Source organism: Epinephelus lanceolatus, chromosome 2 (genome assembly GCF_041903045.1).
Source record: "Epinephelus lanceolatus isolate andai-2023 chromosome 2, ASM4190304v1, whole genome shotgun sequence".
NCBI lineage: Eukaryota > Metazoa > Chordata > Actinopteri > Perciformes > Serranidae > Epinephelus > Epinephelus lanceolatus.
Genome location: NC_135735.1, coordinates 15,899,711 through 15,924,665, shown reverse-complemented (window position 1 = coordinate 15,924,665; position 24,955 = coordinate 15,899,711). Strand labels below are relative to the sequence as shown.

Below are 24,955 nucleotides of genomic sequence, written 5' to 3'. Positions count from 1 at the left end.
TTGTGCACCTATTCAACAGTATATGCTAAAACAAATACAAATCACCAATTACTTTCTGTTCTTAAATCAAAATCCAATCAGGTTTTCTTCTTGTAAGACAAAATATGATGTGTGCTTACATAAGATAGCACCATCCAGTTTCAACCAATAATATCATGACATCCACCCATCAATCAATCTGCAACTTTTAGCTACACAGAGCTAAGATTAAGTTAGCTAACTAGTAACAGCATGCTACGTTGGTGTGTCTCCATTTCCCCAAAATACCGTGGATAAAATGTATTCACTTTAAGGAAAGATTATGTGACAGCTCCAGATTACGCACATTTTACAGTGGACTGCTTCAGTAACCAACGTTACATGGAGCATACGACGGACATTGTGTCCCTCTCACCCTGACAAATATTACTATCCCAATGGCATTACACTGTCGGGGCCTCACTGTTATGTTGCCCACTTTTCAATGATCAAATGAAATTCCTCCCAACATTATATTCCACCTGTCCTGGTTTATTCAGAAATACGTCACAATACTAAAGCTAGATAGTCTAGAAATGCCACGTCATCTGGAATTTAAATATTTTCTGACATTGATTACATTGCAAAGTGTTTGACTTTGCAGTGGCTGTGATGATAGCTCAGCTCAGATAGCTGTCATATCTAAGTTTGAACAGGCCAATCATCTAAAGGCTGTCAATAATATCAAACAAGTATATCTTCATCTTTAAACTAGATCCATCAAAGTGGAGTTCAAATTATGTATGGTAACTTGGTACATTTCACATAGTCAACACCTAAGACATGAAGAATGTCTCCCTCTGTCCCCCTCTCTGTCTTTTGTCTTTCCTTCTTCAGGTACAGCTGCTCCCTCCAGAAGGCGCATCAGAGCCCAACGTGGCCATCAAGGAATCCCTGCCTCTCTCTCCCATTCAACAGGCAACATTTCTTCCCTGGGTGACCAGTCAGACTCCACATACACAAGTGCTGCAACCCATGGTGGGCGCTTGCGCTCTCGTAGCCTTCCTCGAGAGGGTGGACGCCTGATGGACAGTGATGAGGATGATGATGACAATTATGATGATGATGATGAAGACGAGGACTTGTCACCATACGAAGCAGAGGACTTTATTCCACCTGGCCCTAGTCCAAGAATGAAGATGATGATGATGAAGGATGAAGAGGAGAGCACAGATGACCAGGCAGCTCCTGAGCCGCTGCAACTCGGTAGCTTGAAAAGGCTGCAGCGATCTGGGGAGAGAGACAGAGGAGGTGGAGGAGGAGGGAGCCCGGAGCACAGTTGGATGGAGAGGGGCCGTTCTCGCTTGCCTCGCAAGGCTGATATGGGCAGCTGTGAGATCTCATCAAGTTCAGATACTTTCAGCAGCCCTATTCATTCGGTTTCTACAACAGGAGTCCTCGGCAGCCATGTGGACCACAAGGAGGACCACCAGTCATCAAGCGGGAACTGGAGTGGCTCCAGCTCCACCTGCCCCTCTCAGACATCTGAAACCATTCCCCCACCTTCTTCTCCACCACTGACAGGCTCATCCCACTGCGACTCTGAGCTGTCACTCAACACTGTGCCCAATGCCATTGATGAGGGATTCTCCCTGGATCCATCATACCACTCGGACCTCAGACCCCAAGGCCAAGGCCAAAGGTCAAGCTCGTTCACATCCTCAGCCACAGACCAGCTGGACGATGCAGGGGTCAGTACGGCCAGTGAGGGGGAGTGGACATACCCTCCAGACCAAGACCAGACTGACCCGGACCAAGATCCTGACCAAACTCAAAACCTTAGCCGAGGTCATGGTTTAGCCCAGGAGTACAGCTCCAAACAAGGTCTACAAACCTGTTATAGTGACAACAAGAGCAGCAACAGTGAAAAAGAGTCTGGCTCCCATTACCCATCTGATACAGAGGGTTTCTATTCCTCTTCTGTGCACTTTGGGGAGTGTAATCAGAATTACAAAGGATACATGTATAACTATGCAGACCCAGGGCCTGACTGTGGCCAATCCAACACTGTGGCAGCACCACCGTCCCATGGAGTTTACCCCCAGCCCTCAGCTGACTTCAAGTCAGGTACAATGACCCTGGGAAGGACCTGTCGTCCGCTGAGGAAACCAAAAGTCAAACCTCCACCACCTAAACGGACCTCCTCGCTGAAGGACACCTGTAGCGGTGTTGATGTTGGAACAGACACACAGGCAGATCAGGATCAACCAAAGACAGTTAGTGAACAAGAGCTTACCTTGTCTTCCACAGATATGAAGCTGGAACTGGAGCTAGAGCTTGGAGGTGCTCCAGAACCATTACAGACATCCTGTCTAGTGGCAGAGCCTTTGGGATCTTGGGGAAGGGGACTGGGTGAAACTGTGGACATAGTGGAGCCCATGTCCTTTAGCTCTGCAGATACACACTCATTTAAGGATGAAGGTGCTGTGCAATCTGACTATGCAGACCTGTGGCTTCACAACACTGAGCTGAAGTCCAACAATGGTGAATACACATCAATGTCCAACTCAAGCACAGCCACAGGCACTACTGTCATGGAGTGCATCAAGTCACCAGACAGCTCTTCCTCCTCCACAGAAACCCAAACCCAGGCCCTTCCCCAACCTTCAGAGACTAGGGCATCTAGTCCACCTCTCCCACCTGGAGACTTCAAACTTGGGTCACCTGAGAAGCTGGCCGGCCTGGCCTCACCATCAAGTGGCTATTCCAGCCAATCAGAGACTCCAACATCAACCTTGCCCTCATCTTCGGCAGCGTTCTTTCCAGGACCACTGTCTCCCTCAACTGGCAAGAGAAAGCCCAAAGTGCCCGAGAGGAAGTCTTCTCTCTCTTCCCTGCAGCACTTCCCCAGAGATGGAGCTTCCATTTCCTCTGGCTATAAGAGAGACCCAGACTTCCCACCTCCACCATCTCAACTTGATCTTAATGTTCTTCATGGTGGTTATGTCAGACACACGCTATCCCACCGGACACACCACATACACACGCTCCACCACAGCAAACACAGAGTTGCAAATGTTTTAGCCACTGGAACAAAGTTGTTGGCCCCAGAGGCATCAAATACCAACCCACCGCCCAGTTCAAACTCTGCTTTAACAATTCCCAATTCCAATCTATTGGTAATAACTCCATCTGCTCTTCGTTCAGTGCAGCTCCATTCTATTAGTCAACCTACAGATAGTTCTACCACTGCAGACCAGGAAACAGCAAGCGGAGCAGAAACTGTAACAAGACCCAAATGTCCTCCTAGTGGTTCTACTCTGGCTCCACCGCCTATTAACACGAGGCCTCTCCCTCCGCGCAGGCCACCTCCTAGACCCCCGTGTCATGATCACACCTCCTCCCCTGAACACTCGCAACCACCTCCTCCTGGGCGCCACCCTGATGGGCCTCCATCCTATGAAAGCCTGCTACTCAGACAGGACCGCTATGGACCTGGAACCTTCTGGGCTATGACAGCCTTCAGAACCCGGATGGACCCATCATCAGATCTCTCCGAGGACAGCTCACCCCTGCATCGACCTGTGCCACGTGCTCCCCACCCTTCGCCTGTGGATCTACACACGCATATCCACTCACACACAGATTTCAGAGGGCTCACGCACTCAGCTCATGCACACCCTGAGTTTAGGGTTTTGGGGGAACGCTCATTCTCCCAGGATGATGATGATGATGAGGATGAGGAGGAGGAAGAGGAAGAGCAGCTGAAAGAGCCACCAAGGGCTGCATGTTCCAGAGGCGGCATGCGATCGGACCACCCTCCACCCCCAGCATATGAATTTGCTGGGGTATCTCACTCAGACTCAGGGCCCTGGGCTAGTCCAGTCAAAGTGCCTGGTACCACAAAGGAGACATCGCATCCTTACCTAATCAGCGATGCAAGGAAAGGAGGATATGAAGAGCAAGAAGAAGAACAGGAAGTGACATCAGGTGCTACCAGAAGTGCCCATCAGCAGCAGCCACAGGAGAGCAAAGATGACTCTACTACTCCTGACACTGAGGATTACTTCAGTAAAGGTAAGCTAAATTATTCTGGCAGAATTAGTGCTCTTTTGTGAAGATTACAGAAAACACACTTGCTGCATGCCGAGGTTTAAAGGATGGTTATTTCACCATCTGTATACTAAATGATCAGACAACCAGATGACATGTGATAGGGATGTCTTGTGCTACAGATTCCACACCAAGTGATAATTCGCTCTCCCCTCTGATGGATGACACCAAAGTGGATGAAGACATTATTATCACGTCACCCAACAAGACCCGCACGACTGAGGACCTGTTTGCCATGATACACAGGTGCTGTGAATTTTGCATTGGTGGTCAATCTGTTTGACTGTCTGTCTAAAGGCCAAGGCACACTAAACCCATACTAAATTAATTGTATTTGTCATATGTTAGTGGTGATCCAGCTATTTCAAAGTCTGCTGTATGTGTTTGTTATTTTGTCTCCCTTTGTATCTATTCATTCACTGTCTAAATCTTAATTACTGTTCTGTGATTTTCTTTTTCAGATCCAAGAGAAAGGTCCTGGGTCGTAAAGATTCGGGAGACTTAAACGCAAAGTCTCGTCTCTGCCCTGCAGCACCAGTAACTCCTGTCACCACCGCCATTATCCCGCCAGCTCCTCCTCTCAACATCCCAGCCCCATTAGCCACTGCTGCCGGGTCACAACGAGCCCCTGTGCCAATCTACCGCAGCGCCAAGAAATCCAGCACGTCCAACGAGGAGTTTAAACTCCTGCTGCTGAAGAAAGGTAGCAGGTCTGATTCCAGCTACCGCATGTCAGCTACAGAGATTCTGAAGAGCCCCATCACCCCTAAAACCCCAGGGGACCCCCTTCAGGAAGGGGCCATTAGACAGGCTGAGGAGCTACCCTCTACACTCCAAGAGCCCCACATTTCTGGCTTGGAACCAATCCAGATACCAGGCCTTTTTCCCAGAGCCAACTCTGAGAGTTTTACCCCCAAAACCCTGCCTATGTCCGCTGCATCCCGACAGGGACGTTCTCGGATCCCCCCTGTAGCCAACAGCAGTCGATATAGTACACGCAGCCGCCTCTACACGGCCCCCATGCAAGCCATTTCCGAAGGGGAGACAGAGAACTCAGATGGGAGCCCCCATGATGACAGATCATCCTAAAACCACCTGAAGAGAGATGTCCTCTATTCTCTCTGTCCTACATTTCAAATGCCCCCCTCTACTTTTCTAATCTTGGATAGGTGTCTCATCAAGGCCAACAGTGTAATTTTTCCAACACACAAAATCTGACTGTTTCTAAAATGCACCCAGTTTTGGATCTATTATTCTAATGAAGGGTGTCAGACAGAGTGCTGTGAGATACTGAATCATAAAGGGATGATTATGAAAACTTTGAGGATATACCTAAATACTGTATTATCAAAAGAATAGCTCCCTCATAGTTAAAAGAGCCAGACTTCAGACCTATTTTGATTGAACTGTCTTTTTAAAAAAAATCTAAAGAAAAAAAACAGTCCCAAATGTTTGAAATTATGATAAGAAAAGAAATTTTGTGGAGTACGGACAACGTGCGTGTGCATGAACGAGCACATGCAACATCCACTGATATTTCTACTACTTGTGTTTTGAATGGCGTGGGTGCGTGTGTGTTGCTGAGGAACTGCTTTCTTAATAAAATTAAAAATTCTTATGAAATTTAATATTCTTTAAACTTTTGGTGCCCAAAGCATTGGCCAGACTTCCCAGAGTCCATCCTCAATATTCCTGCCAACAAGCAAGGGTTGTTTCCTTGTGGAAGTTACTAACAACACAGCACCAACGTATCTATTATATTTCCATCTGCAGACCTGGCATAGAGAGTATATCACACAGAGCCAATCATATATTTCTTCACATTAATTATATCCAAAAAGATAACATGATGCATGTATTTTTGTAAAACTGCGCCTCAGAACATGATGATAAAGTTTCACCATGTTGCATGACCCTATATGGAAACATCCCCTGGATCCTGGTTTCTGTCGACATTTTTGTGGTTCCTTTGTATTATAAGAATGATTAATCTTTCACTGTGAAAGGTTTTAGTGACATTTGTATTACATTGCCAGTGATCTAAATTGATTTGTCTTGGATTTGAGTGTCTAACAAGAAGGAGCAAGGGCTTGCGCCTAGATGGGGCCCATTTGTCAAGATAGAGGCTAATTTTGGACAATCGCACAGTGGCCTTTCTCTACTAGAGGTGGGTGTAAGCGGGGCATTTATAAGTCCCTGCACATACACATGGACCTGCGCCATGTTCCACCAGAATTCAATCACATACGTACTTAAACCCAACCTTGAAATCTAGTATGTTTAGACTGATGAAAGCTTTTCCAGCTGCTGGCCAGTCTTGCTGTGCTGACTTGAAGTGGAAAAGGTGCATTTCAAAGCAGTTTTAAATTAGATACCATTGAGTGCAGACGGTGAAAATGCTTTAGAGGGTCCTCAATCGGTTTGACTAGAGGTTTAATTTGGAAAGCATTTCCAAGAACCAACCTCGCTTTTGCACTTCATGATTCTTCAAGAATATTCCTTGAAAAAGAAAAAAATATATCTTATAATGAAATTGCATATGTATATTTGTACTGAATATAAAAAGTCATATCTATATAAAACAACAAGCAGAAATTTTATAGGGAATCAACCTGAGTGTAGCATAGAAGAACAGGTCTCACTGATAACATCACACATGACTCTTAACAATGTACACTGTTCTCCTCTCCTTGTTGCCTCTCCTTCATTTGCACTGACCCAGTAGCATTAGACAGGTGAAAGCTCAACCCAGTAGCTGGTGTACGCCGTTTTGTCTTACCCTCCACACTTCATATCACAAAGCCTGAAAGAGAGGAGACAAGAGGAGGAAAGGACTACACACCACCGCGATATAACAGTCAGCAATGCATCCATTGCATGGCTGCAGCCTTTTCTACCCAACACTGGGATCAGAGCATATTCTCATTCTTCCAATAGATGTTACACATGCAGAGCATCTAGAGTGTTACAGACTATCATCAGTGGAAAGTTTGAACTCTCACCTGCCTATCACAGCAAACACAACACATATACTTCTTACATTCAGAGACCGTACTTCAGTAGAAACCATTCACTGTATTCTGTGAATACCTCAGCAAGCATATTACTGTTTTATTGTAAATGCTACAGATAGATAGATAGATAGATAGATAGATAGATAGACGACAAAACCACAACTGTTTGATACTCAGCGAATCTGAATTGCAGAACTGACACTGTGTAAGATGGAGAGGGTAAAAAGCTGTGAAATGACTACTAGAATTTTACATTCATCATACCCGTATTGCTGAAGCGCACTTGTTCCTGTTCATTGTTTTATTTGTTGTGTTTTCTATCGCATGCAATAAGTAAAGAAAAAAAAAAAGAAGAAGAAAAGAAAAGGACACCACCATATCATTATTTTTATCTGAGGGATGTCTCCATACCATGAGAAAGAGATTTTGTATTTTCCGTTCAAAATGTTCAAGTTCAATAGTGTGTTCTATAGATGTACAAAACTGTCTGGCTAATTCTGTTCTGTATAGTCGTGATCACAAACAGGGGTTTATCTTGTACTGTATATCTACTCACTGGACAATCATACGTAAAAAGAGACTGTAAAGAAAATGATATAGAATCTGTCGGGATGGAGAATCTGAACACTTTTGGTGCTGGGTCCTAGTCTTGCTGGAGCTGCGGAAATTGGGAGTGAGAGAAATATTTTCCAGGAGAAACTGCTGATTCCGTTTTGGACAAGCTGCTTTGGATAAATATGTGCAAATAAAAAAAAAAAATGGAGAGAAAAAATATTCATTTATAGACCCAAAAACAAGTTTGATCTGATTGAAGACTCATTGTCTTTACTTTTGACTTATAACAGAATTTTTTGATTCTCACAAAACATTACTAACTAAAAAAAAAGGCTGATACGGTATTACATGAAAATGCAATGTGACTGTGAAATGCTATTTAAAAGTTACTCAAAAGTATTTGACTATTTGTTTAGTGTGATTTTTCTGTACTGCACCTGGCATTGATGCTATAGAGGTATTTTAAGACTGTTTCCTTTATTTGTAAAAGCAGTGGATAGATGATTGACGGACACAATTTGATTGGAAAGACAAACTGTGAGGTTGCCATGCAGACTCTCATTAACTTTCATCCAGCCGTCTCAAACCTCAGTCCTCAATAGCTTGGGAACAAAACAAGAATCTATGACTTCTATAGATTCTTGGTCCCAACTTGTTTTTAAATGTCTGCACGCAATTTTGGTCTAAAGAGAAGTGTGACAACAACCACTGGATGATTTTTCTCAAAGGTGTACAGAATGGATTAATACTAAACAGACTTTAAAATATGTGACAGAGAACTGAAAAAAATACAGACATTGAAGACACAGTGTAACTATCTATTTAAAAGAGGCTCCATGTTTAAAACTAGCTAGGACTTAACAGATTTGAATCACTTTTGTATTTTTGTATAAACCTGTAAATACGTTTTTAAAGAAAAAATGTTTCAAATTCTTTCTTTTGTAAAATAAATCAATAAAATGATAAAAAGAAAAAAGTTTTTTTTTTTTTTTTCAAAGTTTACATGATTATTTCCAAGCCTTTGTATATTTTGGAGCTGTGCAACACCTTCAGTCTTGTATTTATTTTTTGGGGTGGCGGGGGGGTTACAACATTGTGAAAATTCCATTATTATTATTCTATATCTAATTCATTTTAACAGCTCATCAGGCTGCTTAGTAACTGTGCATAGAAAAAAAGCCAATAAATGTGATTGCGTTGAAATGGAAGGCCTTTTGTGTGACGCTTCATTTCCTCCCCATCAGAACAAAGTGCACTGAGAGAATCTCTCCACTGGATGGCAGTGTTTTAATGTTTTTAAATTTCAGACTATTTCTCCTTGAACTGAAGCTGCTGGTCAAATTCTGTCTACAAAGGATTGAACAGAATCCAACTCAGGTTCATTCTGGTTGAACTGACAAATATTGTCAACAGAAAAATGGGGTTATTTCATTTTAAACAAGACAGTAGGCTTGAGTTGAGACAGACTGAATGAGGGCCTGAGACTGGACTTCAAACTTATCTTACTTTATTTAACTCTATGCGTTAAATGGCATTGGTCTTATATCAAGTAGGGGTGTGGAAAAATTGTCAAAAGCATTGTATCGCGATATTTTGCATGGTAAAACACCAACAAAGTTATCACTTTTTTATTATAGAAATAATTAATATTGCTAATGCAAATGGAACTTTCGATAGCCTACTATAAATATAAAGTTAATTAATTTTACAGTTCACTACATACATTTTTTCCGTAATAAAAATGATTGAGGTGAGATCAACAGACTAAAAAACATTATTTTATTTAATAAAACAGATGTTGACAAAGTTATTATTATTATATAATTATTATTATAAGTTATATTAATAATTTGAGGTTGAAAAAGGTAATAAATCACAATATGTTATCGCAATAGTCAGCATATTGCAAAATGTTTAAAATCACAATAATAACAATTATCATGACTTACGTATCATGATTAAATTGTATTCTAGGGCCTCTAGTGATTCCCACCCCTAGTATCAGCTGTGTGGAAAACATTTAAATGTCAATTCTTTTTAATGTTAATCAGAAACCACACATGAACTGCAACTGACTTGCATTGCACCAAGACTTGTGACCTGATTTAAACTGGCCCTGAGGGACATGACACCTGACTTGGACTTGTTTTGACACGACTTGAGACTTGGACTTAAAAAGAGTAGTTTGACAAACAAAAATCTTAATTCAAGTACAAGCTTCTCAACTGCATTTTCCACAGCAGTTTCACACTAATGTGATGACATAAGAGCTATCTTGTCAACCGAACAACACTACCCCTGCACTTCAGTAAGTGGACGATAATTTATGATAAACATAACTGTATTTTTTTCCAAGAAATAATGAAGTTAAAAACACTTTTGCTTGCCTGTAAATATCATACCCAGTAGGTGTTTTTCCAGGGCTGTCAGCCGTAACCATGTTGGCAGCTGTCTCCAAGCAAGTCATGAGCAGACTACCAGCAACTAACCAAGGAACCTATGAAAGAGGGAAGAGTCTTTAAGTCAGTTACAGTGTTTGAATTTTGCATTGGTGCCAGACTTTGGTGACACTTCTTTTGAAGTTAACTGGGCAGGCATGGCAAGACCCACTATAAGGTATATCTGAGCTGGTTCACCTTTGACTTAAAAATGTAGCCACAAAACAGAAAACACACATTATGTGATGCTGACTGACGTTCATAATCTAAATGTACTTATTTGTTTTCTTGTTATAAGTCTCCAAACAGACCATGGCTCAGTTTAGCTACTGCATCTCAAGGCCTTGTCAGGTACAAAATAGGCTACACGTATCAATAACTAGCCAAACTCCAAACTATTGATATATTTGATATTAAATAATATCCAGGAGGGCTAACGTTACGTATTGTTTTCTATTATTGTCAGGAGGTGGCGCCACTCGCCAAACTATTATAAATCTGGACTGTCATCACTTACAGGCCTGTAGCTGTCATTTTGTTCGTTTATTAACTGAGTTAGCATTTACGTTTTGTTTAGCAAACGTTAGCCAGCAATAACTGTTGAGACACCCTACATTAATTTGGACCGGAAACGTAAGAAAGCAATAACCTTTAACAGTGAGTTTAATTGTAACTAACTAACTAACTAACTAACTAATGCCCATGTTTAATGGGTTTGTTGTGTATAAGTTGGACTTACTCTGGTTGGAGTTGGGGATAAGGACCGATGTCTTTGAAACTGCTCCAATCTCCTTTTATTTGCGTGAACATACTGCTAGCCGTTAGCATTAGCATCTCTAATTGGCTAAAACTCAGGTGTCCCTCCAAAACAAGCTCGACTGTTACATCATCTAATGACAGAGGTTCCTATTGACACAATATGCTGATTGACATAGTTAATATTATAATATTAAAATATCGAATTTACGAGATACTGTCATCAAGAGTGTACAACACCAGCAGTAGTGGAAAATAAGTACATTTACTCGAGTACAGTAAGTACAGTTTTGGGTAGGGCTGCACAATATGTGGAAAATACATGAGGTATTGGATAGCGTGAAATATCACGATATCATATTACTCGCGATAAATTAACATTAAAGGTTACTCAGTTCTGCCTTTCTGTTGCTGTCAGTATACTGCTAAAACATAACAACCTGCTTGTTGAATTAAAAAAAATGTATAGAAAAAATATTTCCAGCATTGAGCAAGTTAACTGAACATTAAAGGCAAAAAAGACTAATAAAAAAATAAAATAAAAAAATGATAGCCATTTTAAGCACAGTTTTGTAGTGATACCATAGACTGTATAGACTGATACGCTCTCTCTCAGTTAATTAATTCCACAGTGCAATAAAGTATTCTTTGGCAATTTTTTTTTTTTTTTTTTTTTTTTGTGCAAGTTGAAGTAACGATACGAAAAAGATATATTGTGCTGCCCTAACTTGGGTGTACCACTATATTTGTGAGGCAAATCTTGTAGTTTTTGAGTTTTTGCTCCCCTATGCATTTGGTATCTTTCAATACAATACAAAATGTGCAACATTAAAGTAATGAACACATTAATACATAAATATGGTAACACCAAGCTTATGTATGACTGCAAAATTGGCTATTCAGCATGAGTACTTTAAGTTTTGGTACTTTCAATAACCTGTATTTTGATGCTTATAGTTTTGTAGTTTTACTTAAGAGTCACTGTACACAATATTTAGAGCATGAATATAGCAGCAAAAAAAGATTTACTATATAAAGATATAGTGGAGTGATTGCATCCTGAGCAGAGAATGAAGTCACACTCTCCTTATGTGTGTTGTAATCCTATATTTTTTAAATTTAACCCTCATCAATCTCATTTAAAAGCAAAAAGTTAAGTTTAAGTAGACTGTCTATTGACCTATTACAAGTTATACTAAATAGATAGGCTGGACCAGCGTCTTATGGCTGACCAGCAGGTTTCCTAAGAACTACACATACTATTTAGTTAACATTGTTTATCACATAAATAATTGTAAGCATGTGGTGGGTCATAAGAGCTTTTAATGGGGAGAACTATGCTGTGATTGTAGCTGACTTTTCAACCAGGAAATGAGCCATATATGTCATTAATATATACATATGACATAAACCCATTCTTAAAGAGCCCAAAACGTCATAATTAGCCTGTTTATTCTGAGTGCTGCTGGTGAGCTATTTGAACTGGCTGATCTTTGGAACAATGATCCCTATTGGACTGTCACTTTCCTTAAGTAAGATGTCCATGATCCTTTGACCCCACAACCCCCATACCCTCAAGATACACACACACACACACACACACACACACACACACACACACACACACAGAACCCGCCAAAATTATAAGGACATGAACCTTTGCGAGTGCTCTTGAACGATTTTTTACTTTTGAATATATGTATTAATTTCCTTAACTACTCGTCTTTCCTTATACCCTAATTATGTCATCACTGTGGGAATCCCTTTGACTGACTCGGCCAGTAGTTCACAATCTGGTGGCTGGGACCCTCTGAGGAGGCACAAGAAAAAAACTGAGGGACTCTTGAGATGATTAAGAAGACAGGGGAGCAGAAAAATGCTTTTAAGCTACATGACTTTGTTCTAAACTTTGCCTTTTTTCCTCATGAATTACTGGATTTTTTACTCAGGCATCTAAAAATAAAACCAGTAATAAAAACCTCTCTGAGATCATAACTCATAAACAGATGCAACTAATGATGATGGATAGAAATTCCTTTGTTTCAAGGGGTCAAAAGTCACTGGACACGGCTATTAAAAAAACTGGTGGCTACCATGGTGGCCTTGTGCTGTGGTCTCAAACACTATGGTTATGTAAACAAATGTTTAATTGTGTGAATGCATATCAAACATATTTAACAAACATTTTTTTGTTGAACATACAGTAAAAAGTTGTATACATACACATGAAAGGCTGCAGAGCGATTAGATGACAAGGCATAAAAAATATACATAGTTGGTTATTGTGCAGTCCGTCTATGTTGTAGTAGCCTAATGAACACAACATGCTAATGATGTAAAACATCTTCTACAAAAACAACCCCTACTAAAACCTGAGTTTCACATTAAAGCAAGACGGTTTCAAGTACAACTTGTTACCACTACAGGAGAGCAACAGTGTGAAATGCAGCTACAACACACACATGATTTGGTTTGAAAATGGTTCTGAAATGTTCAGAAAATGAGTATTTCTGCCATCCAACAACAGATAAATACTTTGAGATGTGTGAATAATTACTCAGACACAGCATCGTCCTGTAGGTAGTTATTTGATGGTGCACACAAAAACTATTTCAGGCAGAAAAACATTTGATTACACTTACGCTTGATACAGGTTGATACACTTTGTTACAGTACAAAATGATATCAAAAGACAACCTTTTGGCTTAACTTTATACAAAACAGGTTCCGATCATGTGCTCTCTCAGGAGCACTCTGTACAGCACTCAGCTAGACAGTCTTCATTTAAACATCAACGTATTCCAGTCATTTTAATGTGTATATCTCGTATATCTCGTGTGTGTGTGTGGGTATGACTGTCACAAAACAGACAAATAAAACAAAACTCTTCAGTAACTGATCTTAAAAGTTCCATCATTTAAGTGGTGCCAACTCTGTAACATTAATATATGACCTTTGCCCAAAAAATACTGAAGTGTTTGAGGACAAAAATCATTTGTGTAATGACTGACTTCAGGAAACAAGACAACTTCTCCAGCTTTTTGGAATGAAACCATCCAACACTTCTCATTCACGTAACTGCGGCACTCCTGTTTAGTACCTGTTAGTAATAATGCTTGTATGTACTTCATACATTCACCGGCTTGCATAAACTAAGTCTGACAGCCTGGAACAGACGCAGTCATTCAGAAACTTTATTGCATTGTTAGAAATGATGCAGTGAGGAGTTCACTGCCAGTACCTGAACTAACTTTCCCAATCTTGAATGGAGAGCGTCCATCCTGAAAATCTGAAAAGAATACTTTAACAGCTGGATATCTGAAGAGATAAAGCTGCAAAGCCTACAGCATATAACTGAATGTTTGATAAATGATGGTCTCCAGTTGTTCATAAAAAGGCAAAAAGACACAAACATGAACACAAATCATGCCTATGCTCAGATATCTGATGCTAATTACACTTTTTCAAATGATGGATTCATGTACTGTGCATCTGTTTTGATGTGAAAGTAAACTGGCGTCTGTAAATTAAAAATTAAATGTGTTCAGATCAGGGCCGTAGCCAGGATTTTAAAAATACTGAGGTCAATGGTCCCCTGGTGCACAACACACCACCCTCAAAATTTGACGAGAAATCAATAAAAAGATCTGAAATGTTTTTAATTTGTTTTATTATACTGGTTGTAATTTTTATTTCCCGGCATGACGACATGTCTAAATGCTGTTTCAAAACCTTACAAGAATAAAAATCTATTTGTTGGATAAAAAGTAGTAAAATTTAAACAGCTTGATCCCAAAAATACTGAAATCATGTGTGAGTTTGTTTTCTTTAACTCCTTGCAAATTGCTGAAACCCCCAGTATAGAGGATTTGACCTCAGTGTCCTCAATGGTAGCTACGACCCTGGTTCAGGTGGATTTACACTGCACTACATCCCTGTAGAATAATATAAAGAGAGTGCCTTTGTCCTCTATTGTTTGGTCTGTTTCAGCTTCTCGATGTGATGACAGAGTTTGAGCGCCGGGCCCAGCTTCAGTCCCATGTACTTCATAATGACATCACTGCGCAGCAGCATCAGAGCCTTGCCATCAATCTCCTGCAGAGAGAAGAGCACGCTGTCAGCGGAAGGCCACATTACAAACACTTCCTCTCAGAACAATTTGATCAGAATGACAATGACTTGATTAAGGCGCTGAATGGTGGAAATTCCAGTCTGATATTCTCCTGAGCGCAGAGACTGAAAGCTCAGGGAGAGTTATTTAAGAAAGTGACCACAGGATACAGAGCAGAGAGTGAAAACCAGTGTAGACTGTTGACCTTTAAAAGATATACTATGCAGGAGTTTCCTAAAACAACAGCATATAGACTGATACAGACGTAATCCCTCTCAGTAATAACTTACGACCCACTGGAAGTGTGTCTGTTTTCCTTTGCAGAGACTCTGCCCTTTGCAGAAAAATGGGTGTGTACCCCCACAGCACTCAGGTGAGGTCGGGGCTTTATAAAAAGGTAGCAACCAGGTGCCAGACCGGAGGCAATATGTGTCCTTGAGACACAGCGCAGAAAAAACTGTCACTTTTGCTGGCAAGCATGTTTCCAAACGATGACCGACCATCCTGCATAGTTAACTTTTAAACAGGAGAAGGAACTCATACCTTTTCGGGGTGGCATATTCGGTCTGATTTAAAGGTGACACACATATCGAGATTTGCACTGATGATGATTTTATGATGATGATTTTATACCAAATCTTTATGATGATGAATTTTGTCTGGTAATTTTATTAATTTATTGTATATTACTGAATTGTTTGACTTCATGGTCACTGGATACATTGCTGCCTGTCTTTTTAATTGTGTCCTATAAGGTGTGATTGAGTGCTTTGAAAGGCGCCTACAAATAAACTGCATTATCATTATTAATATTAGTACTAGTACTTTCAGTGGGAGACTCATACCACCAAGATGTACCACTGAGCGCCACAGGAAATCATTCCTGCCTGTGGCCATCAAACTGTACAACTCCTCCCTCTGAGTGGCCCTGAGACTTTCACACACTGCAATAACTTAATTTAACTTGTGCAATAACCCCGTTCACCCTGACTGTATATATTCTGTTTGTGTAAATTTTGTTTACAATATATATATATATATGTATGTATGTATATATATATATATATATATATATATATAATTTACGTTTATGTTTGTTAATAATTCCTGTTTATTTAACTATATATTTGTTAATACTATTGTTTAAATTTCTTATATTTTCATGTATCTTTCCTGTCTTGCAAGGAGCACCTGTAACATAAATAATTTCCCCTCGGGGATCAATAAAGTATTTCTGATTCTGATTCTGATTCTGAGTAGTAGACAGTTCATATAAATGAAATACTCACATGTTTCCTGAACAGTTCGACATGCGGACCAAGAGTATGAGGATCAGCTTCTTGGACAAACCGCATGACATCATCAACTGACCAGGAAGAAGCATCGTTCCCTGAACCCTCCTTGTCCTGTTTCACGTGGTCTGGGCCTGTTGTTGAACTCGTAGCTGTAGAGTGTGAGAGGCAAAAGAAAGCAAACCAAACCAGATCAAACACTGTACCATCTGCTTATGATTTTATTTATCAGTGTTAGGGTCCACAAGGGTCGATTCTCGGTCCTGTTATTTAATCTTTACATCAGTCTGCTATAGGGCCACTTCAAAGTCCCTTCTTTATGCCTCCTTTGTATTTTTTCACAGAACCAAACAACAGCGGCACCATGCCACTCAGTGTGTGATTGTACACTGCATCCCAGCATACCGCAATCAAAAGAGGCGTGACAGGCGTGATATGTAACAGCACAGCGTTGGCGCTTTGTAAACAACGACAATTATTTACCGTCCCTGTTATATGGCAGCTGATCTCGTCCTGTGCTCGGAGGGTAATGAGCATCTCGGTCTGATTGTTCTCCCAATTTGCAGACATTTCCAGCCACTGTTCTTCATCTTTGAGTTAGCCGCTAACTACTAACAGCAGCTTTTTAAATCTCCCACGTTGGGTCGCCAACATAATATATAATCAAAACGTCACACCCATTCCACCCATGGTCATGGTTTACGTTTTACACAGACCTCATTTCAGAGCTGTTTCTACCTCTGCTCCTGGCTCAAAGGTGAGACAACTCTGTCCCCCTTTCCGTGATCGTACCTTACATACAGAACAACACAGCTGCCTAACGCCACGATATACCCGCCTTGAACAGGCAGCATAAATGGGGCTTGTGTGTCAGCCCTTTGACAGTCTGCTCCCACCCCCACCCCCCTGTGACCCTGAGTAGGATGAGCAGTTACCAACAATGAATTCTGTGTGCTTTTGTTTGATCTATTGTTTATATTGTTTTCTTCTGTGTGCTTTTTCCCATCTGCCGTTATTGTTTTTATCATCTGTATTTTGTGCTTCTACCTGAGTTTTCTGTAATTGCCTGTCTTGCCTTACAGTTGATGAAACCTTGGCTGAAAAATGTTGAGCAGAGGGGCATTATCTACAATAATCCAGTTTCAGGATGCAAACTTGACGATATTTTCAAATGTACAACTGACTATTTCATAATTGTTTGACAAAATTTCGACAATTAGATCTGTGTGTCTGTGTGTGTATTTAAACCTACCCTCCACTCGTCTGGGTGGACACACTTGGCCAAGTTCAGTGGGGTTGGAGCTGACGCGTCGTAGGGGTGGCGGTGTGTTTGTGTGTCCAGGGTAATATGTCCGCTCTTTCTTTGCTGCTCTGTAGTCTGAAGTGGTGTGAGGAGAGCGCGTGTTGGGAGCTGGATCCTTTTTGGACTCGTCATTGGGCAGGCCATTCTCAGTGTGCGACAGTGGTTCTGTTTCAAAACAGGTTGAAAGAGATACTGTCAGGACCGTGTGAACACAAATAGCAGGGTTCATACAGAATTTACATGACTTTTCCACATCTCTGAGGCAAATTTTCATGACCATACATTCTTTGATATATCTGTGTTTACCTAAAAAGTAAGAGTAAAAATTTCAAGTCAGGAGCCAGTCCAAAATTATATATAAGCGCTTGCATTCACCACATGCAAATGTGGTAGCTATCTGGCTGTCGGGGAAACCATGGGCTGAAAGAGCTGGCTTGTGTCTTCATATGACCTGTAGGAATACTGACGAATACCAGCTTTCACACCCCTAGAAACTCTGCATTTAGAGCTTTGTTTCCGGACACGAGGGAAGCACTGCAGCTGGCAGCAGGTGTCTCATTGGTCACTGGGGTGAAAAAGCAGGTAATGGGAGTTGATATGTGTGCAGCAACAGCATGGTCCTGGTCTTTCTCAAACCATGCCTTGTACTTGTCCAAGTGAAGCCAGAAAATATTAAATCAGCATTTTCCTGGCATTGCACAAACTTACATCCTGTCAAAGTACAAGCTGCAACTTAGGTCAGAGTCTGTCGTTATCCACGCAGAGAACACCAGCAAGTGACCTGATATAGATTTTCCTCCACTGATCTTAACTGAACCACATACTCTATTTACTATTTCTTGTGTATTTGTGAAGCAAATTTCCATTACTTTTCTAAAACTTTCTGGGTTTATTTATTTTTCCAAAACTTCTCCAGGCCTGGAAATTTCAATTGTCAAATTCCATAACTTTTCCAGATTTTTCATGACCAAACCCTGAACAAAAAAAAAAAAAAAACAGCACTGTGCTGGACCATGCGCCTAGCTATAAAGTGACTGAAGTTTGTGAGAAAGTCAGAAAATCCTCATCAAGTCCCATCTATTATTGTTAAATATAATCATTTTAAAAATTCCAGAATCCACAAATCAATCTACATCCGCACAGAAAAGAACACGATCATCCTGGGAACATGGATAACAGAACACCACTGTGCAAATGTGAATTATAAAACAGGCTAATGTAGGTGGGACTTTAAAATAATGTGACAATCTCAGTGGCTAATTGAGTTTTTTAAATGTCTGATCTGAGGTAAAAAACTGATTCACTAAAAAGATATATATAACAAGGCTGTAATGGAAGCACACGGGGCAAATAAACAAAGCAAAATGGGGCTTTTGAATTTGACTGGGGCCTGTATTTATGTAAGCTGGAGTATACGCATTAAGAGCAGACGAGGAGAGAGACAGGAATACTAGATAAAATTCAAAAATTGTTGTTCACATCAGTGTCTTTGACCAATCCAGCTTAAAAAATGCTGAAGTTATCCTTTATGTCTTAAATAAAGGCTGGTAGCGCACATGCTTGATTGACAGCTGTATCAGAATGATGGTTCCTGCTTGCATTTGCTACCTCAGCTCAAACCAGGCTTCCCCCTGTTTATCCAAATTTGTATTTAACAGTCAAACACACTCACATCCAGGGTTTTCTACAGTCTATGGGCCAGAGGTTTGTTTGGAACAAATGTAAGAATGGGATAATCAGTATTAGCAATCACATTTAATGATATAATGATGTTATTGCTCATAGTAAGTGAGCTCTTCATTTCCTCCTGTTACACTTACTCTGTCCACACATTTTCCCACCTGATTTGGTCCTGTTGTAGAAGCGCGTGTTGTTGCTGAAGGAGCTGAACGGCTGCGAGCTGAACAGACTGTCGCTCTCTAGATGTTGGCACATGTTCTCCAGGAACCGCAGCACAGAAGACGTACTGGAGGCCGAGGGCAGCTTCACGTAGCGGATACCATGCTCTGACCGTACTGGGGGGTACAACACAAACAAGCCATTAGTCTGTGTGTATGTTCACACACACACACGCACGCACGCACGCACGCACGCACGCACGCACGCACGCACACACACACACACACTGTATGCATTCACAGCTTAAGAAAAACAGCAGATGGTTTAGGGGTCCTTCCCTCCCTTTATAAGCACAAACCCACCTTTTTCACCCTATCACACACACTGTGCCGCACCCCCCCCCCCCCACCCCCCCCCCCCCCCCCCCCACCCAAGCCAAGCCTGCACAAATCCACAAATTAAACCCCCCTCCTCACCCAACCTCACCCACAGACCTTCCCAGCCCCCCAAGGGAGACCCAATCCCAGCATCCCAAACCAGGTTAGACGCACATGTCATATCTGATTACCGACACAGTGCTCACATCAGCTGCTGCTACAGGCACTTATTCCTCCCCTCTTTCTCTGGACACACACATGCAAGATGCATGACCCATGAGTGTGTGCTCAAACCATTTTTACCAGGCTAACTGCCTATCCAGGCTTTATGGTGCTAGGACAACTTAAAGAAGTGACTTTTAAAGGAATAGTTCAACGTTTGCTTCCTTGCCAAGAGTTCTCTCTTATATCTGTAAGACAAATACGAAGCTACTACCAGCAGCTGGTTAGCTTAGCCTAGCATAAAGACTGGAAAGAGGTGGAAACAGCTAGCCTAGCTCTAGTAACAAAATTTGCCAACCAGCACCTCTACAGCTGGCTGAAGTGGAATTTATACTTCTGTAGACATGTACCCTGCGCTGTAGCCTGATGTGCACCTCCCCAGAAATGTAGCCACAGATTGCGGCAACGCAGACCACCCGTTTATTTGTTTATTTTTGTGAACTGAAAACCATTTCCCTCAGTGGAAACAAAGCTTTTATCTTTTATATTTCACAGAAGAAACAATATCGCCCCCACAAAACAGAACTTAAACTCTTGTGTGTGATTTATGCACTTGCTTAGCGGCATCATGTGATTACAGGAAAGTCTGCTAGCTGCTGGGCTAATTTATGCAATGTAAAATGTCATAGGCTTTTGCTAATATCATTAGCATTCAGTGTTTGTGGGGAAAACGTGTCTAGCAAAGGACTAATCTTTTGTCTGTGGATCTTGCAAGTTGTAATGGAGCTGAATATTTGACTTTTGTTTAATGTTGTCGCTATTAAGCCATGTTTGATGTGTGTTTGAGGCGTGTTAGTTAAATTAAACTTTACAGCACTTCACAGGAACTCAACACAGTGGCATAGAAACTCCACTGCGAACAAACATTTGGAAGTGTAGAGTGATGCAGACACACAACTGCACAAGTATAAATGCTCACAATGGCATAGGTCATTTAAGTAAAATGATATAAACTGAAGTGTAATTGAGTGTTCGGACTATTTCTTAGCCAGGCAACTAGTGGAGGCTTCAGGAAGTCACTGCTCTCTGCCAAAAGGAGCTGGTAGCTGATTTTCATTACCTTTGGACAGAGTCAGGCTTGCTGTGTCCTCATGTTTCCAGTCTTAAAGCTAAGCTAAGCTAGGGGATAACTCTGGGCAAGAAAGCATAAGTGAATTTTCCAAAATGTTGCATTATTCTTTTAACAGTACATATGTAGCCTATGTGGTCTAACTTCCACTGATGTAGTGTTAGTGTAAAAACAATTTGTTGATAAATCAGTATTGACAAACAAATAATGTATCCACAATTTTGCAAACAGTTTAGTCATTTTGAAGCAAAATTCATTCACTTCCTAAATAACTAAACATGATTTCCAAACAAATACAACATGCTTCCTAATATGAGGATTTGCTAAATTTCTCTTTTATATCATTTCATATTGACTTAAAATAAGTTTCTACATGAGGGAATATCCTGTGGTGTTCACTGCATTTACCTCTGATGACTTCTCCTCCTGTATGAGACTGGCTCTGTAGGAACGACAGCATCACAGAGGGCTGGTACGTACAGTCCACACAGGCCTGAACAGCCTGCTGGAGCACTGCGTTGACTGGAGCCGGACCAAAGTGGTCGGGGAGCTGCTGCACTAGTTTTCTGTCCAGGTGCGGGCCATAGTCGCCGTGTTTGTTCACATAGACACACACTGGAATGACACAAAGAGAGGGTAATTGTTGGCGAAAAGGAACCAACCTGAACACTGTTATGTCCGACCATACATCCATGAGTACACATTCAGGTGTCAGACTCAGTTGTATCTGTTATCCAATTTACCTGTGCAAACTACATTTGAGCTGTTGCTGTGGTTGTTGTCTGCTGAGACGTGTCCAGAGCTCAGTCTGGTCTCTGGAGGTGGAGCTGTAACTGCAGGTGTCCCCAGGGATTGCACCACCCGAGGCTTCCTCTGGAGCAAAAAACAAACAAACCCGTTCTCATTAACTCTCTGTAACCCACAAAGGCTGCTGGTTAATGATTTATTAAAGGTGTGTGTTTTAACTCTTTCACTGCTGCACATGAACAGCACTGCAGCGCATACAGCAGTCTCTAAAGCAAAGCTGTTCTCCTCATTTATCGTGAATAAACATCCCCAAACTCCTCCCCTCCCTTTAGCACTCCACCTCTGACCTCGTCTCCTCTTTATCAAAATCATTTCAGCCATAATACATATAAACTTAAAATGACAGGGTCACTGGACCGCAGCATAACAGATTACAGCTCTTGTGACATCTCACCTTGCTCCTGGGCTTGGGCCCTCTCTTCTTGTGTGGTCTGGGGGGCAGTGGAGCCTCAGAGCTCGTTCTGGCAGGGCTCTGTGATGCTCCATTTACTGCTGCTGCTGCCGCTGCTGCCTCAGCCGCTGCCTTCAACAAAGCAATAGTCTGGGATTTTGGACGACGACCTCGGACACCCTTGCGCACAGGGAGGGGTGGCAAGGGGTTGGGCAGTCTGTATGAGGTCTGCATGGAGGAGGAGGAGTTGGAAGAGGAGCGACGTGCAGTGAGGGAGGTTGAGGAGGAAGAAACAGGAGCGAGGAGCGCACCAGGGAGGGTAACTGGAAAAAATGAGATATGGGAGAAAGAAAGAGAAACAGAAGGAAGAAGAAAGATAAAAAATATATTCTTCCTTTTCTCTAATCCTCATGCTGGATTACTCTGGACTAAATATTCTCACAGAGGCAGCTAGCATGGCATTATTTTTAAGAAAACAAACTCCAAATCTGCAGCAAAAAAATATCATTGTGCAAGCACACAGAATAAGCTTTGCCCTCTGTCCAAACACAGAGGCTTCAAACAAAGACATGTGCAGAGAATCAACTTTGCTGTATGTCCTTGAGGCGAGGCATGGCCTGCATTATTAGAAATGTCACGTTTAAACCCTACAGACAGTGTTTGCCCATTTTTCCATGAAGGCAGAAGGAATTTGGGAGGAAAGACAAAAGAAAGAGGGAAAAAGGAATAACTGAGTGGCCCTGCAGAGGAGATTTGTTTTGATTTCGCAGAGTCCCCTGAGATTGGCAGGTCCTTTGTATTTCGCCCCTCCCTCTGCTGAAATCAGAGTCAAAAGTCACGAGTCCCCAGAGACCCGCCGGCTAGATGACCCCTTAAAGCTTCTGCTTTCAGCAACACAACAAAAATGGTGATTGTGGAGATACAATTTTAATTGTTTTCCATATGCAACACCAGATATTAGATTACTGAGGCTGCTGTCAAACGCATGACTCCAACTTAAAAATGCAGCCAATGAAACATAACAAAAATCTAGATAACTATACAATACTGAAATATAATAAACGCTGAATTAAGCAGTGTGTGGCCTGTATTGTGAATTTAATTTTTGATGGCTTAAATAGTCTGTTAGTAAATCCTCTTAATGTAATTATGCTACTAAAAACCTTTTTCAAATGTCAACAGACGGGATTTATTCAAAATGCCTTCCAAAACATGACTTTGGCGCTGTGCTGTCTTTTATTCTGACTCATCAGTTGATCTGCACACAGACATTGATATACTAGAGTGTATGTTGGCAGATAGTGTCAAATTGTCAATATTAGAAATACCGTTCTGGCCTATTTATAAATGTAAAAAACTAAGGTATCTCTGTGTTTTAAATAGGTGTTATAGTTGAACCAAGACACTCAAAGTTATTTTATTTGTCTGGATTTAGATGCGGGAGTTTTAGGCCACATCCACTAATATGTTTTCATTTCAAAACATTTTACAATGTAGTAAAATTTTTCAAAATGTTTAAATATTTATTTTAATACGGCTAACTATTATTGACTTGCGATGTTTTTGTCTTTTAGGGGAAAAGTAATTTTGTTTTACTTTAATTTTGTATGGAAGTGCATAACAAAATGACAAATAAAGGAAATCTGAAATGTGAATCTGAATGAAAACGATGTCCATACACATGTAGGCTTTAGCACTGTTTCAGAAATCTCTGTCCATATTAACACACCTGAATACGCAGCTCACAGGACCATCCAAGTACTCTGGGCATGCAGGTAGCTGATTGTATACTCTGCAGAAATTTCTTTGCTTGAACCAACAATCAGGTGGAACTGTTACTGAACATAACGCAAGTATACAGCAGCCAAGGTGGCGGAAAACAGATTGTGAGTCACTGTAAAGTTAATACAGCGACATATCAGAGTGGTACCGGGGGCATTATCCGTCACTGGGGGAAGCTATGGCAATGGGAAAGGAAGCAAATCCACACAGGAAGGAGGATATCACAAAAGAACAGTAGAGCTAGCAATAATATTTTGGCTTGACATGCTGTTACTGATAAGACACAATTAGGAAGCGAACATGGTTGTCTGCTTCATCATTTCCCAAAGTCTGTTTCCACCTGTTTTCAAGCTTTAAAACAAATACTTATTACTGTTTAAGGTGGATTTATACTTGTGTGTCAGCTCTATGCAGAGCCTATGCTGTAGCCTATGCACGTGGTCTACGCCATTGTGAGCATTTATACTTGTGTGGTGGTGTGTCTGTGTCACTCTGCAGTTACAACTCCAAAACACTAGTTGGCAGCAGGGTTTCTGTGAATTGCTGTAAAGTTTAGTTGATTCAAAACACACATTAAACACATATTAAACATGGCTTAATAGCAACAATTTTAAGTACAAATTCACAAATCAGCTTCACTATAACTCGCAACATTCACAGACAAAGCATTTCTCTTTTGCTGGACACATTTTCCCCACAAATACAACATGCTAATGTTTTTAGCACAAGCCTATGGCATTTTACATGGTATACTGCCAGTCATAAATGAAGCCAGGAACAACAGTAACATTTAACAAAGATAACGTTACAAAATTTGGCTCCATAATAACTCACAAGGTTCACAGACAAAACAAATGTCTTATACTAAACACGTTTTCCAAACAAATATGACATGCTAACATTATTAGCACAAGCCTATGGCATTTTA

General features: G+C 41.1%; 2 protein-coding genes across 5 annotated transcripts in view; one reads left to right on the top strand and one right to left on the bottom strand.

Moving 5' to 3' along the window:
* nhsb (Nance-Horan syndrome b (congenital cataracts and dental anomalies)) overlaps window positions 1-8,848 on the top strand; it is a 76,601-nt gene extending 67,753 nt beyond the window's left edge. For 2 of the 3 annotated variants that reach the window (XM_033629789.2, XM_033629772.2), the window contains 3 exons: window positions 856-4,035; window positions 4,176-4,317; window positions 4,533-8,848. In XM_033629789.2, the coding sequence (XP_033485680.1) occupies window positions 856-4,035; window positions 4,176-4,317; window positions 4,533-5,160 (3,950 nt within the window). In that variant the 3' untranslated portion in view covers window positions 5,161-8,848. The remainder of the gene's footprint in view (window positions 1-855; window positions 4,036-4,175; window positions 4,318-4,532) is intronic. The other variant, XM_033629781.2, reaches the window with a different exon arrangement.
* Window positions 8,849-12,963: 4,115 nt separating this feature from the next.
* Window positions 12,964-24,955, bottom strand: part of scml2 (Scm polycomb group protein like 2) — a 42,820-nt gene continuing 30,828 nt past the window's right edge. For both annotated transcript variants that reach the window (XM_033620983.2, XM_033621061.2), the window contains exons 8-14: window positions 22,249-22,568; window positions 21,791-21,920; window positions 21,456-21,662; window positions 19,382-19,555; window positions 17,490-17,705; window positions 16,235-16,389; window positions 12,964-14,929 (exon numbers count right to left, since the gene is read on the bottom strand). In XM_033620983.2, coding sequence (XP_033476874.1) covers window positions 14,804-14,929; window positions 16,235-16,389; window positions 17,490-17,705; window positions 19,382-19,555; window positions 21,456-21,662; window positions 21,791-21,920; window positions 22,249-22,568 — 1,328 coding nt within the window. In that variant the 3' untranslated portion in view covers window positions 12,964-14,803. The remainder of the gene's footprint in view (window positions 14,930-16,234; window positions 16,390-17,489; window positions 17,706-19,381; window positions 19,556-21,455; window positions 21,663-21,790; window positions 21,921-22,248; window positions 22,569-24,955) is intronic.